This window comes from Pangasianodon hypophthalmus, chromosome 5 (genome assembly GCF_027358585.1).
Source record: "Pangasianodon hypophthalmus isolate fPanHyp1 chromosome 5, fPanHyp1.pri, whole genome shotgun sequence".
In the NCBI taxonomy this organism is placed as follows: Eukaryota; Metazoa; Chordata; class Actinopteri; order Siluriformes; family Pangasiidae; genus Pangasianodon; species Pangasianodon hypophthalmus.
Window position 1 is genome coordinate 19,484,219 of NC_069714.1, and position 19,891 is coordinate 19,504,109.

At 38.0% G+C, this 19,891-nt stretch overlaps 1 protein-coding gene across 3 annotated transcripts in view; it reads left to right on the top strand.

Annotated features, from left to right (window-relative positions):
• slc4a10b (solute carrier family 4 member 10b) overlaps window positions 1–19,891 on the top strand; it is a 47,731-nt gene that overhangs the window by 20,279 nt on the left and 7,561 nt on the right. For 2 of the 3 annotated variants that reach the window (XR_008301795.1, XM_053234320.1), the window contains exons 6-18: window positions 4,367–4,527; window positions 5,718–5,906; window positions 7,337–7,558; window positions 9,445–9,533; window positions 10,183–10,340; window positions 11,739–11,826; window positions 12,405–12,551; window positions 13,213–13,307; window positions 14,471–14,645; window positions 14,921–15,054; window positions 15,522–15,767; window positions 16,910–17,015; window positions 18,710–18,871. Coding sequence is in view for 1 of the 3 variants with exons in the window: in XM_053234320.1 (XP_053090295.1) it covers window positions 4,367–4,527; window positions 5,718–5,906; window positions 7,337–7,558; window positions 9,445–9,533; window positions 10,183–10,340; window positions 11,739–11,826; window positions 12,405–12,551; window positions 13,213–13,307; window positions 14,471–14,645; window positions 14,921–15,054; window positions 15,522–15,767; window positions 16,910–17,015; window positions 18,710–18,871 (1,972 nt within the window). In the remaining 2 variants the exon portion in view is untranslated. The remainder of the gene's footprint in view (window positions 1–4,366; window positions 4,528–5,717; window positions 5,907–7,336; window positions 7,559–9,444; window positions 9,534–10,182; window positions 10,341–11,738; window positions 11,827–12,404; window positions 12,552–13,212; window positions 13,308–14,470; window positions 14,646–14,920; window positions 15,055–15,521; window positions 15,768–16,909; window positions 17,016–18,709; window positions 18,872–19,891) is intronic. The other variant, XR_004578238.2, reaches the window with a different exon arrangement.

The following is a 19,891-nucleotide window of genomic DNA, read 5'->3' on the forward strand; positions in this document are numbered from 1 at the left end:
CAGCGTTTATTAAAAACAGCTCAAGCAAGCAATCTAAAATGTCAGACAAACAAAATATGTGATATAAGCAGGCAGAGCTCAAAAACTCAAAGAATTATCCAGGTCAGTAAAAAGGGGAAATGCATATATCAACAAAATATATCAAATATATCATACAGAGGAAATCGGTACTGGGAAAAAGGCTTAAAACTATAGGGAAAGTGCAAATAAAACTCAACAAACAAACAAAACAAAACTGACAGAATTTTTAAGACTGAAGAAGTGTTCAGTAAATGAGGAGCAGGTGAGTGTGATTAGTAAGCTGATGGACTTGAGCAGGTTGGCTGTGGCAAGGGGGGATTCTGGGAAACGGAGTACACGGAGGATCTCACAAGCTGTTGAAGAATAAACTAAAAGTTGTCAATCGTTAAAACATCAACTAGTTTTCCATTGTTAAGACAAAAACTGTTTTATTTGTGCAGCAAACAATGATCCAAACCCACTTTAATTAACAGTCTTACACAGACTAGAAATGTAATTTCTAGCCTCAATAATTTGATACAACAAGTATGGAAAATAACACATCTGTGTATCATGTTCCACTATTTAATGACATACCAAGTCTTAAAATGAGCTTGTGTGGACAAGCTGGTGGCTCAGCTGCAGTCATTGATTCTGAAACTGAGTGTTCAGCTCCTTATAGCTTAATGATGTGATGGAGGATGCAGCGTCCACAGGAACATTTCAACCCTGGCCTCAGTAGCATCCAAAAACCTGGATCAGCCTCTTTGTGCTAGAATGTGCTGCTGATCTGACTCTAAACTAGCTGAGTGGGATTGTAAACTGATGTGCAACCTGTGCTCCTGAAAGTGCTGTTTCACAAAGCAATGTTCATGACGGAATTCACTATGCTTGAGTACAAGGAATTAATTCAAATTTTATTTAGGATAACAAAAATAACTGAGGAATTCCTTTGGGAGTGAGTGGGAGTGGGATGGTGGCAGTCTCGTTCACACCTCTCCAATTCATGAAAAGTGATATCAATGTGTTAACAGTCCATTAAAGCAAAAGAAAATAAAAAAGACTTTTCTCAGCATAGTCTTGTGCAGTTGAATGTAGAATTGGCCTTATCTAGTCTGATATATCTGCTTACTGTCTGCCTGACTGTTTTTTTCATTGCTTAAATTAATCAACAGCTTCACAACAGCGGCAACTAGTGAATGTATTAGACAAATAATCTCTGCAACCTTACTGCATACATCAAATTTAGAATAATAGATCAATAAGCAATTAAGGAACTGAAATGAATACATTATGACAGTATACAATTCCTAATGTTGCACAAATCAACAACACAACCAGCAGTGCCTTCCTCTCTGATGAGCTCAATCACTTCTACACTTACTTTGACCAAGGCAGCAGGCAGCACACAACAAATGGTGACCCTTCAACTGTTGACCGTCCCCTCTCACTCTCTACAATAGGTGTGCATTCAGCACTGAGCAGAGTGGATGCATGTAAGGCCGCTGTCCTTGATGGCATAACCGGGTGTGTGCTCAGGGCATGTGCTGGACAGCTGGCACATGTCTTTACTGACATCTTCAACCTGTCACTTGCCCAGGCTACTGTCCCCACATGCCTGAAGACAACAAACATCATACTGGTGCCTAAGCATTCTACTGTGGTGTCCTTGCATGACTTCTGCCCTGTTGCACTCACCCCCATTGCAATGAAATGCTTTGCAAAACTGGTTTTGAGTCACCTCATAGCAGGCCTACCATCTACACTGGACTCCCACCAGTTTACCTACCACCCAAACAGGCCTACAGAGGATGCCAATTCCACTGCTCTTCATTCAGCCCCCACCCCCCTGGACAAAAGCAACATATACATAAGGATGCTGTTCATTTACTTTAGCTCTGCATTTAACTTTGTCATGCTCACTAAACTGATCAACAAGCTCAATGACCTGGGCATCAGCACCTCCATATGCAGTTGGGTTCTGGACTTCCTAACCAGTAGACCTCAGTCTGTTAGTTTGGGCAATGCTGTCTACATTCTCGTCCTGAATATTGGCATCCCACAGGGGTTGTGTGCTCAGTCTGCTGCTCTAATCCCTGTTCACCCATGACTGTGTGCCTCTGAATAACTCCAACATCATCATCAAGTATGCAGATGATTCCAAGGTGGTAGGTCACATCAGCAGCAATGGTGAGTTGGTCTACCAGGAGGAGATCCAAAGTCTAGCAGCAAAGAGCTCATTGTGGGCTTCTAGAAATCTAATAGTAGCAGACACTCTCCCATCCACATCAATGGGACTGGAGTAGAGCATGTCTCCAGCTTCAAGTTCCTGGGTGTCCACGTCTCTGAGGATCTGTCATGGCACCAAAACCCTTCAATTCTGGCAAGAAAGGCACAGCAGAGTCTTTACTTCCTGAGGAGACTGAAGAACGTTCATCTGTCTCCCGAGATCTTAACAAGTTTCTATCGCTGCACCATTGAGAGCATCCTGACCAACTCTGTCAAAGTGTGGTATGGCAGGTCCATGGTGTCTGGGAAAAAAAAGCCCTGCAAAGGGTGGTGAAAACTGCCCAACACATCATTCATGCACAGCTCCCAGCCATTGACCATATTCACCATAGCAGATGTCTGTGAAGAGCATGCGACATCATCCGGGACTCCTCCCATACCGGTCACAAACTGTTCAACCTCCTTCCTTCCAGGAGGAGATACTGAAACTTTCGCATCTGAGCCAGTAGCCTCAGGGCCAGCTTCTTCCCCACAACCATTACTGTGCTGAACTCTATGCTACGCTGTTAGATGTAGACAGTCCTGTGTCTGCACTGATGTTTTACTGCCTGTAATCTTCCTGCATCTTATTCTTTATTGTATATTCTGTATTATCTGTATATACATTGTATATTATCAAGCTTGATAAGCTGGATACTTTTGTACATACAATGACTAATAAGACTAATACTTGCATTACATATATTACATATATATATATATTGTATATATTTGGTGCTGAGTATCTGTATTGTACAATTACAGTAAAGTTTTTGACAATCTATGGTGACATAATTGAGAGATTGGTGAGAAACAATCTCAGAAACAATCTGTAAAAGAGCTACTGTAGCACAAACTGCTGAAAGGGTTAATGCTGGCTATGATAGAAAGGCGTCAGAACACACAGTACATTGCAACTTGCTGTGTATGGGGCTGTGTAGCCACAGACCGGTCAGAGTGCCCATGCTGACCCCTGTTCACCGCCGAAATCGCCTGCAATGGGCACGTGAGCATCAGAGCTGGACCATGGAGCACTGGAAGAAGGTGGCCTAGTCTGATGAATCATGTTTTCCTTTACATCATGTAGATGGCCAGGTGCATGTGCATCGCTTACCTGGGGCAAAGATTGCACCAGGTTGCACTATGGGAAGGAGGCAAGCTGGCAGAGGCAGTGAGATGCTCTGGGCAATGTTCTGCTGGGAAACCTTGGGTTCTGGCATTCATATGGATGTTACTTTGACACGTACCACCTACCTAAACATTGTTGCAGACCAAGTACACCCCTTCATGGCAATGTTATTCACATACTCCTTAATGGCAGTGGCCTCTTTCAGCAGGATAATGCACCCTGCCACACTGCAAGAATTGGTCAGGAATGGTTTGAGGAACATGACAAAGAGTTCAAGGTGCTGACTTGGTCTCAAAAATCTCCAGGTCTCAATCCAATGAGCATCTTTGAGATGTGCTGGACAAACAAGTCCGATCCAAGTCCCACCTCACAACTTACAGGATTTACAGGACTTAAAGGATCTGCTGCTAAAGTCTTGGTGCCAGATATCACAGCAACTTCAGAGGTCTTGTGGAGTCTATGCCTCGATGGATCAGAGCTGTTTTGGTGGCACAAGGGGGACCTACACAATATTAGTCAGGTGGTTTTAATGTTATAGCTGATCATTGTAGGCTTAAATAAATGAGCAATAGTGTGAAAAGTGTGTGAGACAGAATGAAAGAGACAGGCTAAATAAAGGCTGTAGCTGCATGACTGCGGCACAGCTGACAGATGTTAATGGCTGCGGGGGGTGTAAAAGCCAGGACTGATAGCATAGCATAATGAGGAGTCAAAAGTGATCACAGTTTGGACCAGACAGTCTCTATTAGAGCAGCTTGTAATGGTGTTTATTTTTCTTTTAAAAAAAATCATGAATTAATGTTAGATAAATTGCGATGTAAGAAGGAACCGAACAGAGTATTAAGAGTCTGTCTGAGTATGTAGTTCTTCTTTTCTACATACAATTATGTAGTAGATTTCTTGAGTGTTGCGGCTGAGCTCATGACTGAGAGGTCTAACAGGTCTCTCATTCTCTCTCTCTCTCTGTAGATGGCTGAAGTTTGAGGAGGATGTGGAGGATGGAGGGGAGAGGTGGAGTAAGCCTTATGTGGCCACACTCTCTCTGCACAGCTTATTTGAGTTGCGCAGCTGCATCATCAATGGCACAGTGCTGCTCGACATGAGGGCCAACTCCCTAGAGGACATTGCAGGTGTGTGTGTGTGTGTGTGTGTGAGGAAACTGTCTGTAACAGAATGTAGGTGACTCTTAATCCTTACAATACACTTTTATATCCAGTACAATACAATCCTATCAATACTTATATTGATAGAACCACAATAGTCTTAACAGTCTGCAGTGGTTAGGAGATATAGCATGTTATTTCTACATATTGTTATAGTTAACTGAAGAATATATGACTGCATAATTCTTGTTTCTGTTCTTAATCTTAAATATCTTCTGGTTGAGATGTCACAGGGGTCTTTGGGAAACCTTAATTTGGGGTTAAAAGGTGGAATTAGTGTAAAAGGTGAGGAAAAAGTCCTCAAAATCTGATAACTTTCAATACATTATTTTATATAAAATAAAAATCATCTGTGCTGTGGTGTGGTTTATTGCACGTACAGTGATATAATTCTAGTAACATACGTTTCTGTTCAGTTAGTAGTGCTGACCTGTTTTCATGAAAACAAACTAATATTCATTCTCAGTGGAAGAGAATGGCAAAGGTACTTTCTTTCCTGTCTTTGGATTATCTTTGTTGTTGTGGTTCTACCAAGCCATTTATATTTTATAAATTAGCATCTTTTCAAAGTTTGCTGAGGTGAGTTGGCATCTCCATCTCTACAGCTCCACAGTTCTATATATGTGAACAAAAATAGCAGCGGTGCTTGAAAAAGCTCTTTCTACAGTCACTGGATTATATACCATATATCTAGCTTCACTTATAGGAGGCTTGGAGAGGTAAAGGGTCTTATCCTAAAAATAGTTTCGCACAGATTAGTAATTTAAATAGCACATTACTTCAGTGTGAAGACGAAGACATTTACTGTAAAATATTAATCTTCCATTTGTTATTTTCTTTATATTAATTTTTGATGCCTTTCTGATGCACATAAGGAATTTCAGAATATACCAGCCATTATACAGTATGTGTAACAGATTTCTTTCACTGAGTATGTAAAATTTTAAAAAATTCTAATAAACTTGATATGTAATGGCAATTCCAGCATCTGTATGTATGTATGTATGTATATATGTATATATGAATGGATGGGTGGGTGAATAAAAAACTTGATCCAAGCTGTGCGTAACATAAACATATAAAAAAAATAGGGTCATTTAGAATAAGACCTAGTCACAAGAATGTGTTATAATGTATGTATTTTATTTCTCTTTTAGACATGGTGTTGGACCAACAGGAAGCATTGGGGGAGCTTGGAGAGGAAGTGAGAAAGAAAGTCCGAGAGGCCCTGCTCAAGCAGCACCACCATCAAAACCAGAAGAAGCTGGCCAACCGTATTCCTATAGTACGCTCTTTTGCTGACATCGGCAAGAAACAGTCCGAATCTAACTCTATGGACAAGAACGGTATGCTCTACCCAATGAGGAGTCCTTCCATGTACAGAATTCATATACCACACCTTTTGGTGGATACATTTTTTTTCATTGAATTGCTATATACAATATGACCAGTGCTTAATTTGTAAAACAAATTTGCAAGTGGACAAAGAGGGAAAAAGTCCTAGAATATATAGTCACAACAGTGCACCAAGTGTTTCATGTAATACAGTAGTGTTGAATGTCCTTGTATAGGGCTAATAATATAGGTATGATGACCAGGGTACAACACGGGATTACAACCATAACATTTCAGTGATGACATGGGAGGACTGGAGGAGTCAGAACACTACATTTTCCAAAAGTGCATTATGACTTTCTTAGCTAGGCTAATTATCCAGATTATTCCACAGTGCAGTCATGTAATTTACGGTCCCCTTCCAATGTCTCCATTTGCTCAGCTTGTCTGTGGCACTTTTGGGTTCTTTAGAAATCTAAAAACGCACATAAGGCCAACAGGTTTCAGAACAGAAACAATACGTCCCTAGCATCTTATTAAGCTCCATCATTTTTATTAATTCTTTAATAAATTACAAAAAAGTCAGCTGCCTTGTCCATGATGCATGAGCATACATGACTAATGTGAATACTTACCAATTGGTCATCGCAGAAATGCATGACCGATTGCATTTTTGCAAGAGAAGTAACACAAAGAATGATTGTTCATTAACATGATTTCATTATTATTACTTTATGAACTTATATACTTTAAGAAAAAAAGTTGCTTGATCCATGTAAATAAGTTCTGGAACCCAGACACTCCAAATCTGAGCGGTATAGGATCCTGTTCTGGCAGAATCCACCACAAATTAAGTGGCGTATGACATGCCATTAACTTGTGAACTGTGAAAAGGGCAGACCAGACATACAGTATAGATGCTACTGGCCTTCTGTATACAGCATTTCTATAACTACCTATATATACACCAATATAACTACCTTTATTTATTTATTTATTTGTTAATTACAATAAATATTTGGTTAATATCTCAATTAAATATATGCAGCTGTGCTTTAGGTCCACTGTAATGCGCTAAAATGAAGTAAATCAGATGGCTTTTTCTGGAGCTTTTTCCACAGCTTTTTTGGATTTGGTAGTGAGGGTTGCTTTTGCTCTAATAAAAATGTGTTTACCAAAAGTAATATTTTGGAAGTCTGTCTTAAGCTCAAGGACTTTTTGCTAGAGGACACTGGGAAGGAAATCAAAAATCCTCCACTCAAGAATTACCATTAATGATGTCCTTTAGATTGAGACAAATCCCAAGAATTATTGTAGTTAAGAATTACTGTTACTTGTGTTTGTGTTTGCTGCTACTCCTCTCTGTTTAGTCCTCTCATTCAGTGTTTCAGTGTCACTTGCTCCGCTTTTCTTTCAATATGTGTCTGTGTGTGTGTGACAGGTGGCTCATCTTTCTGTTCAGCCCTTAAGTCTTCTCTTTGGGGTTCATTTAACTCTGATGGGAGGTGTAGGCAGGTGTCTTCCTGCTGGCCTCAGTGCTGCACTTCCAGTGTCTCCATCTCGTCTCCACTCCCCCAATCGTCCACCTCCACCTCCACCAACCGAGCTCACACACACATCTCACTGCGATCCTCACGACAGGCACACAGTGACCCGGACCCAGGCAACTTAGACTTGACTTTCCTTTCTAGCACTTCCTAAAACAAAACTTGAAAAGGTGGTTATTTTTTATTAGCACTTAAATATGTGTGGACATTTTAGATGAAAGCATGTGCATTGAAACAGAAAACAAGCAAAAGGAAGGTCAGTGTGGCAGTAAATGTACAGGGCATTGGCTGTACATACTCATAGGTTAGATAGAAATGGAAACACCAGACAAATCAGCCTTTCCTAGATTCTGGTGTAATCAAATGGGAATTTTGATCAGGCTTCAAGAAGAACAGACTCACTCTTGTGCTGAACAGTTGGAAGCATCTAATGTGGATTGAAGGCCTCACTTGGCTTTATCAAGAGATTCAGCCTCCTGTTGAAGAAAAATGACAACAAGATGACTCAACAGACCATGCTACTCTGATGTTTTTGATGCTACTCTGCTTTCTATGATTTGGCAGAATAGAGTAAACAGCCGGACAAACATAGGTCATGCATCATTTCTATATTATTAAAGACACAAAATCGATTTTATTGTAGAAAAAATACTGTACTTAAATAGGCTCTTTATCTAATTGAAGAAATGCTGACTAAAACAGAATCATTGTAGTTAAATCATATTTTGGCAAAGAATAATTAAATAAGTAAAGTAAAATTGTAGTTTTTATTATGTATTGTACCCTGAAGCACTGTTTGTTGCATGGAGTTGCTACTTTAAGCTTAGCGCTTTAATATTCGCAAAATTCTTAATAAGAAATGTAATGCTTTTAATTGCCTTTTATCTCATGTCTATATTATTTAATTCATTTACTGTGAGCACAATTATAGCATTTTAATTGTGTTTTGATTACTACTTTGTGACATGTGGTCCATCTGTTATTTAGATTTTACATTAAATTATGGAGATTAAATATAATTTTCCTATCAGTGCTGATTAACATGACAAAAAAATGCGCTTTTATTATCTGATAAAAATACTGAACGCAAATTCATAATATTTGGATGCGGTAGACTGGTAGCAGAACAAAGCTATTCTCACATCATTCATCACCCTTTTGCCACCTTTTCAAGGCTTGTGTTTAGGAAGTTGCAAGCTTTCCTCAAAGAAAAGCAAACACATGAAGAGCACCAAACCTCTTTAGCTGATCAGTTTTTTTATTTGCTCTGTTCTTGACTGTGAAAACATCGTGAACATTATTAGCAAGCTAATTTATGTATAGTGCTCTAGCAAAAAGCCACACAGGAACAACAACCCTGAAGCCCAGGAGTGTGACTAATAAACAAAAATCTACTCACGCAGTGCAGGACACACTTACAGTTATTCTCACTCCAAATTAATGAGGTTTGCTGCTACTTCATGTATAGCAGACAGTAGCTGTAGTTGCTTTCAGGCTAGAATGCTGAAGCTGTGACTCAGAATGGAATAAGAGAAATTGTCTCGTTATTCCTAGTGCAGTTACTGTGTATCAACTAATTGTTCATTTTTTTCTTTCTGCTCACACTGTGGTTTAATTAATATTTGTATTAATTGATGTGGTGGCAGTTAAATAGGTGAAACAATGTACTCCACAATGTCATTCTGACCTTCATCATCCATTAGCATCCATTATCCCTTTCTGTATGTATTAAATCAGCAAAACCTGCCAATGCTTAATACACCTCAGCAGAGCATCGGTACATTGCATACCTATTCGCTGTCTCTCTTTCTTTCTTTGGACAGATACATATCTATTCATTACTAAATTTCTTCACTGTAATGCTGAGAAGTTCTCTGCTCTGGCTGATCAGCACTGGCAAAGTACTGATCGATTGCTTCAGCTGTAGATGCTGATAGATTGCAGGTGAAAAAAAAAGGCCTGCATGTATGACTAGTGTTATGTGTTGTGATTGTGCGCACAGGCCAGATGATCCTTCCTCAGACCCAGCCTAGTGCACATGACCTCAAACCAGAGGTCACAAGAGACTGCAGTAGTGTGGATTTCAGTAAGGTAAGAGTGATAGGCAGTAGGACTTTGGAGCATCAGGAAATGCACCAGACATTAAAAGTGCCAAACTGTATAAACTGAACTCTGTCACTAGTGTTTTTTTTTTTTTTTCACTGCTATGCAGACAGCATGCCAAATGCAACAAGGTTTACATTAATCTTGTCACAGCTAACTGCTTGCTGTTCTCCTAACTGTTGTATAATACTGATGAATCTTTGCACATTCTTGGTGTTATTAACCAGCTTCATGAAGGAGTCTCACCCAAGAGGAGCTCCTCACTGCTTCTCCTAAGTTCTAAATTAAAACTTTTGGGGGAAACAATTTCATTTTCAGTAAAATATACTTGTTTTAAGTAAAAACTACTTATTAAAAACATTTTGATTTAGGAATAAATTTATACAGGGGCTTTAACTAATTTAAGACATGAATGGGGTTTTTAGTTTATCAAAGGATGTTTTTCTCTGTACAAATTAAATGTAAATAAGGATAGAATTTTCACTGTTATTTAACTACTGTTATCTTGACTCACATTTTCAGTGTTATAGTAGTACTACTACTAGTTTGTGCTAGTACTACTAGCACAAACTAGAACCGTGAATATAATCATATGTTTATTAGGTCTGCATGTGTTGTGACCTTGCTGTCCCTGTAGATAGACCTGCACTTCATGAAGAAGATCCCTGCTGGAGCTGAGGCCTCTAATATCCTGGTAGGAGAGCTGGAATTCTTGGAGAAACCTGTAGTGGCGTTTGTACGTCTCTCACCTGCTGTCCTTCTTAATGGCCTGGCAGAAGTTCCCATAACCACCAGGTGACTCATGTTCTGTGTCTCTAGCTTTAACCTATAAACTCTGTATTGAAACACTGATCACTAACTGTAACTTAATTATAACTTACTTAATTGTAACTCTCTCCACTAGGTTACCCTTTTAAAGAAATATTATAAATATTACTCTTATAATCATACTTAGTATAGCAGCTACAATCAGTCATTCCCTCACCAGCCACATTTTTTTCACTCTCTTGAGGTTAATAAGTGAGACTGGAAAAGCCATGCAAGTCCCTGTGTAAGTGGTTACTATAGAAACAGTAATGTATATTTGAATGAGCACATTAATATAATCCTTGCAATCAGATTTACTTACACACTTTGCCATGCTGTTATAGAAAATTATTCAACACCTTCTGACCAATCAGAATTAAGAATTCAACATCACTGTGGTACAATATTGACTACATACATACAACCAAGAAGTCATTGTCTTTGTGATAGAGTTAAAATTGCTCAAGATTAAAACAGAAAAATAACCTTAGTTGACATTTGTGTGTTGTTTAATAAGGTCTGTTTAACACAGGAGTAAATTTGTCATGTCAAGAGCTGAGCTGGTGCATCAGGGGCTTATTTATTAGTTTTATTACACTGTAGATCTGCCAGACAATTTGGAGTTTCTTTCCTCCAGATGTAGAGAAGAAGAGTGAGACCTGCTCCAGATGCTTATTCATGGGTGCCAACAGTGTGGAAGCTGTTTAACACTGACACTATTGAAATGTGATTAAAACAAGTCCTTCTTCTGTTTTCCTTGTTTGTCAGATTAGGCATCAAAATCTGCATCGATACGTGACACAGATTCTTTTACTTTTTTTGATAGTGGTTAGTCAGTAGTTGTTGACAGAATTACATTTGTAATTATTTGGATAACATCATAGCAGGAAAAAACACAAAAATCTAGGCTTCTTAACAGGTGAGGTATCATTAACTAATTTATGTAGCAAGTTGAGCTATTATAAAACAGCATGAAGGATTGAATAAATAATAACAGACAGGATGAGAGTTATTATAGTTATAAAGGCAGTGCAAAAAAAGTCAAGGATTGGAATTATAATGGAACATCACAAAGGGAAGGCTCAGGGATATAAGAGTGGCTAGTGTCTAGAGCTATCTGTTGCTGCAACTGACCACATTCAACAGTTAAATGGATTTTATGCTGATTAAGTAAAGTGATTTACATTTCCTTCAAATTGTAGTACTCCAGCTCAGCTCTGTTTTCTGTTCACGAGTTTCTGTACTGCGAGTTAAATTTGACCTCTGGCTATGTGGATTTAATGTGGAGGTTTAAACCAAAGCTACAACCTCTAAGATTTATAGGAATAGTGTTAATAATTTGCACTGCATCTGTTATGAGACTGCTTATTTGTTTTCCTTTTGCAGATTCCTCTTCATTCTTCTCGGGCCTCTGGGTAAAGGATCACAGTACCATGAGATCGGCAGGTCCATCGCAACTCTGATGACTGATGAGGTGTGAAAACTGCTTTTTTTTTTTAAAAAAAAAAAAACTTGATTCAAAGCTGAAAAAAGGTTTTTTTTAATTTAAACAAAACACTTATTTGTTTTTCACACATTGCACATGAAATCTGTAAGTGTGTTTTGGCTCGATGGACCCACTTCACAAATGCGTTAGAGGCATTTTAGGAGCAATGCATCAGTTGTGACAGAATATATTTCTCTAAGACTGGAGAGAATCGAGGGAGTCTGAGGCCTTTCACACTTCTGCTGATTCTCTCACTCCTTCGTCAAGGCGCTGAGGCACATTTCTGAATGCACATAATGACATGCAAACCCTTGCTCATTAGCTAGAATTTCAGCTTTTAGTCTAGCAGCCAGTTACCCTGTTGCTATGGCAACACTGTTATCATGCTACTGTTAAGAGGTATGCTAATGTGTACCCTTACCAGCAGTTTTGATTTTGATTTGCACTAGCTGTTTTTTTTTTTTTTTTTGATACTGTTGAAAGTTATGTTAATGTGTACTCATAGCAACAGTTTTCATTTTTTATGGCAAGTTAATGTAACTGAACAAAGCACTGTGGCTTCCCAGGTCTTCCATGATGTTGCATATAAAGCCAAGGACCGCAATGATCTGGTGGCTGGAATTGATGAGTTCCTTGACCAAGTAACAGTACTACCCCCTGGTGAATGGGACCCGTCTATCAGAATCGAGCCTCCGAAAAATGTCCCTTCTCAGGTAAATATATGAGGCTGCAGATATATTTAAGCATATTTTAGTTTGATTTTATTGGGGTGTATACAGATGGGTGACAAATTGTCCTCTGATGAAGCATTTCTTTCCTGGTGGGAATGGTCTCTTCCAGGATGACTCCTCCCCCATCTATAGGGCACAAGAGCTCACTGAATGCTTTGATGAGTATGAAAATGAGTATGAAATCATATGCTATGGCCCTCACAGTCACCCAATCTTAACCCAGCTGAACATCTATGGGACATTATGGAGACATGTTAGACTGCACCCCCATCATCAAAACACCACGTGAGGGAATATCTTTTGAAGGAATGGTGTTCATGCCTCCAGTATAATTCCAGAGACTTGTAGAATCTAAGCAAGGTGCATTGAAGCTGCTCTGGAGGCTTGTGACAACACTTTATGCTTTTTTTCTCCATTAATTTCTCTCCCATCTGTATATAATTATAGTTGCAATTTAATATGAGCACAAAGCTTTTAAAAGGGTTTATGTTTTCTGTCACTATGGAGTAATTGACATTGAATTTTTTTTTTTTTATTCTGTGTACTCTGCTGAACGCAATAACATCCTGATCCAGAATAGATGGGGCTGACATGAGTGCTCTTTGTGTGTGTGTGTGTGTGTGCATGTGTGTGTGATAAACAGGAGAAGAGAAAAATCCCTGCTGTCCCCAACGGAGAGCTGGCAGAGACTGAGAAACATGGGGGGCATGGAGGCCCTGAGCTACAGCACACCGGGAGGTGGGTATGGACAGTGTGTGTGTGTGTGTATGTGTGTGTGTGTGAGTGTGTACATGCTTATGTTCAGAAGTCAGTGTGTGAGTAAGCCAAAGTATGTGCGTGTGTCTAGAACTAGTGATTGTGCATTTGAGTGAGGTTAAGAAGGTCAAAGCATATGCAAGAGAGAAATGAAAGCCTTAAACATTGAAGCCTATGGGCTATTTACTGTACATAAACAAATGCCATGGCATTGAAATCAATTTTCACAACTTTGAAATGAACTGGACGGACGCCACAGCTGACATTTGGTCACAGAGACTCCCCCCACGAGTGACAGTTTTCACAACTCGCCTCAACTTTCTCTCTTCTCATCACAACAGCCCCCTTCTGTTCTCAAATCCCTCTCTTTTTTCCCATACTTTTGCAACAATCACATGCTAAATGAAAGCTCATTAAGAATAGCTTTAACTTGATTAAATACCGATATTATGAGGCTAATCCACCACATGGAGGGTTTAAAGTCTCTACTAGTATATTTGTGCTAAATTAAGAAGGCTGCCCGAGCACCTACTGATGTCACATATATGTGAAGTTTTCCCATGATTCACTTAGGCCTGATTGTTCATTAAATATTACTGAATTTATTATTATAGTCTATAAGGTTTTTTTTTTACTTTTTTCTGTTACAGAGCAGGCCATGTGTAAGTTCTTTAAAAGATAATAACAGGCTCAGATCCAGTCTTTTTTCAGTTAATATTATGACCTCAATTTATTATTGTCACTTGATATTCAGGTGAAGAACAATGGACAAATCCTATCAAATCTCAAATCACTTCAGATGTTAAGCTGAGCAGGCTGTTGACCGTTTACTTATGATCCTGATTATTGTCAGGATGATGTATAATTAGAATTGGGATGTCAATCCTGCATTACAATGCATAGTCTATATCTTCATAGACATTGTTTCATTAGTTTGTTGGAGACAAAGCAGAGACAAAACACAAAATATCTATGTCACTATATTTTATTAACAGAGTCAGCAGCGGAAATGAATTTTCCTATGATATTTCTCTGAAATGCAGTAAAGTCACATTTAAAGCAAAATCAGCTTAAGTTATCCAAACTTTTAAGTCAGATTATTTAATGTTAAAGACTTTCACATATATGTGTCCTGTGTGTTCTAGGCTGTTTGGTGGATTTATTATGGATATAAAGCGCAAGGCACCACATTACCTATCTGACTACACAGATGCCATCAGCCTGCAATGTGTGGCTTCTTTCCTCTTCCTCTACTGTGCCTGCATGTCTCCTGTCATCACCTTCGGCGGACTACTGGGGGAGGCCACAGACGGACGCATTGTAAGAAAACACACAGCTCATATTGCTTTCGAACCTGCTGTATATGAATACTTTCATTTAGACTCTCACAGATGCCAGAGTACACCAAAAAGTCCCAAATGATCATATAAAAATCTTAGTAATGCTTCACATCATGTTAAATACACTCAAAAGGCTATAGGAGTCTGTATAGAAACCCCTCAAAACTATAGTTTAATTTAATCACATTCACACATACACTCACGAGGCCCCCAGGTCTACAAACACATTTTTAACCTCAAATTTTATGTGTTTAGAGTGCTATTGAGTCTCTGTTTGGTGCATCGATGACTGGAATCGCTTACTCCCTGTTTGCGGGCCAGCCTCTCACCATCCTTGGAAGCACTGGTCCTGTGCTGGTTTTTGAGAAGATTTTATTCAAATTCTGCAAGTAAGGCTGCTTTCATCATCCATAGAATTAACTATTTCTTACAAACATGACATATTCCCCCACTGTCAGAATTGCATGCTGTAAATGTGTGGGTCGTTGCTAGAGATTTATATATGCTAATACCTATTGTAAATGAAATGCCTTTGGATTCATCTATATTCATAAAGGACCTACCTGACTGCTGCCTGCGATGCTAGATAAACAGATTGTTTAGAGACTAAAATATAATTACTGTGTGTTGATTCGTAATTGCTCTTATTACTGGCTTATGGGACATTTTAATTTAAATAATGAGCATGACTTGCCACAGCCAGGTCTAATGTCATACAGGTTTGTCTGTAGTGATGCCTGAGTAACAGAATAGTACGAAAGTCTTTTTGAGAGTAAAACTTTACATGTCAACTCATTACTTTTTGTGAGATTAGTTATATTATGCTCACAATACCTTGTTCTCTTGCTTTTTTCAGGGAGTATGGGTTGTCCTATCTGTCTCTGAGGACATGCATTGGCCTTTGGACTGCTTTCCTCTGTCTGCTGCTGGTGGCTACTGATGCCAGCTCACTCGTTTGCTACATCACTCGTTTTACAGAAGAAGCCTTCGCCTCTCTCATCTGCATCATTTTCATCTATGAGGCTCTGGAGAAGCTGATCCACCTCGGCGAAACCTACCCTTTCAATATGAACAACAACCTTGAGAAACTCACCACCTATTCGTGAGGGCACACACACATACACACACACACAGTAACTTCCTATAGTACAAATTTACCATAAGTTACAGTGATACTGTGGTGCATTACTTTTACTTTTACTTTAAAATACTGTGTTGTGCATGTTACTGAACAGCTATGTCTAGGCTAATGTTAAATAGCTTAAGGGTTTTATATCTATCTATCTATCTATCTATCTATCTATATCTATATAGATCTATCTATCTATCTATCTATATATATATATATATATATATATATATATATATATATATATATATATATATATGCACACACACACACACATATATTTTTGCATACTTTTGCATACAGTATGTATACTCAGAAGTTTGTGATATATAGTTATATATCCAGTCATTTAGTCAGTATCTAAACAAAGTCAGTATTGGGTGTGACAACCCTATGCTTTAAAAACAAACAAACAAACAAACACCAGTAATCTCAGGTACAGTGCAGTTTTTATAAGGAAATTATAAAACTTGGAGAATCTACCACATTTCTTCTAGAGACTTTGACATTCTTCTTTTTTTGAAACCCAAACCCCAGCAGCCTTCATTATGTTTTTTTTGTCTGAAAAGTGGTCTATTATAATATGTTGCTTTCTGTACTGACATAAAAACATTTTTTCTGTAACATTTAATTTTTGCTGGAAATGTAGACGTCACAAACATCTTTAACAAAATTTGTACTAAAAACATAAAGGTACCTTAGACTTTTGCTCAATACTGTATATATTCATTAAAATATGATTTCAAAGTGCTTTTTATTCTTTTATGCAGTAAAAAATCTTATTTTTTAAAGATTTATTTTTAAGGCAGTTTACTAGCAGCTGGAGTTGATAGTATAATAGGATAAAAGTGATTTGCTTGCAAGTTATTTCTGTACTTATTACTGTAAGTTATTATTACATTTATAATACCTGAATTGATATTACTGTAAAATGAGTACAGTTTCAGAGTAATTTTTAGAGTAGTTTAATAGCAACTTAAAGGAATTATAGAGAATTTCTAGAGAATTTGCAGTGAAAGCTTGAGATATTTCTACATCAATTTGAACAGGAATCTGAGCAAACTAACATTCTACCCATCTTTAAAGTGTGTGTGTGTTTTTTTCTGCATCTGCAGTTGTGCTTGTGTAGAGCCAGTGAACCCCAGCAATGCCACCCTGCAGTACTGGGAACAGAATAACATCACAGCATCAGAAATCTACTGGGAGGCTCTGGAAGTGAAGGTTAATATGAACGGATTAAACCTAGACTTACCATTTTATCACACTCATTACCTTCATGCAGTTTTGTAAACATTTAATCCTTGACTGTCTTCCTGAAGTCCAATTAAGTATTGCTAGTATTGCTGAAAAGTATTACTTTATTCCTATGTCAAAATACTTCAAAAGTTTCAAGATCCATGTTAAGAAACTTTAGCTGTGCTTTTAGGATCCTGACTCAGGAACAGACTTGATGGATGTGAATGCTCAAATAGTTTGTTTGAAGTGGGTAATGCTCAACAGACCCTCCTCAAACATGGATTCATGCTAAAGGAGTGATGTGCCGTTGGATTTATTTGTTTAAAATAAGACTAAGTTCAAGGTCAGAAAACAAGTCAAGTATACGATGGGGTCCAAAAGTCTGAGACCACTAGTGAAAACGCTTCTGTTTGTCATTCTTTTTTAGTTTAACACAAAAGTTTTCATTACAAATGATATCAGCAACAAATCGAGTGAAAAGTAGAATCTTAGAAATCTTTAAATGAATTTTAGAGTTTCTTAGTATTTGGGATGTCCCCTTTTCAAGCTGACACAGACTCAAGCTGACACAGACTCACAAGTTTGTGTACAACCTGATGTTAGATCAAATCCATCGGCATGTCATCTGAACATGTGCTTTAAGGGAAGTGATAAGACTCATGGAAAATCTGACCTTTTGTACCAAGGAGTTAACATGGTCAGTATCACAGATTTGCATACATTTAAATAGTGATCTAGAAATTGCGCAACATCTTGAATATTGAATATAGAATTTTCAAAATTCTAAGACTTTCTGTTCATTTCCAGTTTTAAATAAATAAAATTCCCATATTTTCAGTGCGGTCTCAGACTTTTGTACCCCACTGTACGTAAAAACAGTCATAAAAATCTGTCTCTCATGTGAATGACATGTTCTCTCAGATGCAGACAGAGCAACAACAGAGATTAAGGACATGTGGCTTGGATTATACTGGATTAGCCAAACTGAACCACTGAAAACAAAATGTTTACCTCTGCTTTAGACTGGACAAGAGCATTGTTAATAGCAACAAAACACTGTGCTAGATCTGTGTTGTGTAAGATGGAGATAGCCAGAGAAATAGAGAGAGAGAGAGAGAGAGAGAGAGAGAGAGAGAAAGAGAGCGTTTTAAACAGTCAAATCAGATTATAGTGCTTTTTAAGCCTAAATGCACAAATGTTTTTTTTCTTAATAATAATAAAAAAAAAACCAACACATTATCACAAATGTTTCGTATATTACGATTCTTCTGGAAAGTGAGTAGTTTTATTTTTGGCCTTTTAAATCTACTACCAACTAGTCATTATTTGGAATGACTGAATGAAATGTACATCAACCTGATTCGTCGCACAGTTTATGAAACGCCTCGTTAGGTTTTGTAATTAATGAAAAATGTACGGTCACTCAGATTCAATTTGGATATTGCGAATTAACCTTTGAAATCAATTGAGCTAATATAACAAATGATAATGTAACAACTCACAACCACAAAAACATCTCTTAAAGGTGAAATGTCAGTTGCATTGCACTTATTTTTAAGTTGTTCAAACTTAGTCAGTTGTTTGCATATTATTCTTAAAATATATATCATGCATATAGTTTGAATTTTATCCTTTATACCGCTTGTCTGTCTGTCTGCCTCTCTGTCTGTCTGTCTCAGGACTGCATAGAGAAGAAGGGGGTGTTTGTGGGCTCAGCCTGTGGGCCTCATGGTCCCTACATCCCTGATGTGCTCTTCTGGTCTGTTGTGCTCTTCTTCTCCACTGTGGCCATGTCTGCTTTCCTTAAAGAATTCAAGACCAGCCGATACTTTCCCACCAAGGTACCTTAATAACCACACACTCTCAGTGCAGCCTGTGTGTGTGTGTGTGTGTGTGTGTGTGTGTGTGTGTGTGTGCATGCGGAGGCAAGGCTTGACAGAAAAAATGTGAGGAGACTGGCAAAAATATTGCTCAGTATTGCTTTCTGTTATTATAGGTAACCTCTCTATTTGGAGAAGGCATTGTATTGTGTACCCTTGATAACGATTCTTGAGTTGCCTAGCAGATTGTTTATTTTAGCTAGCACATATTTACATTGTCTCAGAATTAGTGATAAATGCCATTTCCCTATACCATGTGTACATTCCTTGGCCATACTATGAAGTACTTCTATAAATATTTGAAAGATTTGAAATGCCATTCCCTTTTAATAATGTGTGTAAGAGAGAGAGAAAGAGAGAGAGGTGTGAGGCTGCACACTGAAAGGCTTTTTTTGTGCACTGGTGCCCTCTAGTGGAACATCAAGAAAATAAAGGAGACCCCAACTAAAGGCTTATATTTATATATTCTATATTATAAATGATAATCTGGCCATTGGAGGTGGATATGCTTTAGAACATAAACATGCTGGTGTCTCCTAAAACCGCCCCATTTCCTTACACCAGACCAGAATACAAGCCAAAAATACTAGCCAACAAAACTTTTATTTGGAAAACCTCAGGGGTGGTCACAGGCCAAAGTAATAAATACCAGAAAGTAAGTATTTTACGAAGTCTAAAATACTTTGCAGAAGAAAAATGTAATAATAAATACATATCTAATATGAGTTATAACACAAACAAGAATAAATATTACTTTTAAAACATGTACGCTATTAAACTATCCAGCTTATCAGGCAAAATTTATGCGTGTTTATCAAAATTTATCTTTATAACACACACCCTGACATAGAGGTCTTTAGGGCTACTTACTGTGTTACAATATTATTAACTTGTTACATTATTTGCTCCATCAGTAATGTACCTGAAAGCCATTAGAGAAAATGTGAAAAATATGAGTTATTATTTTTATATCTTCATAAT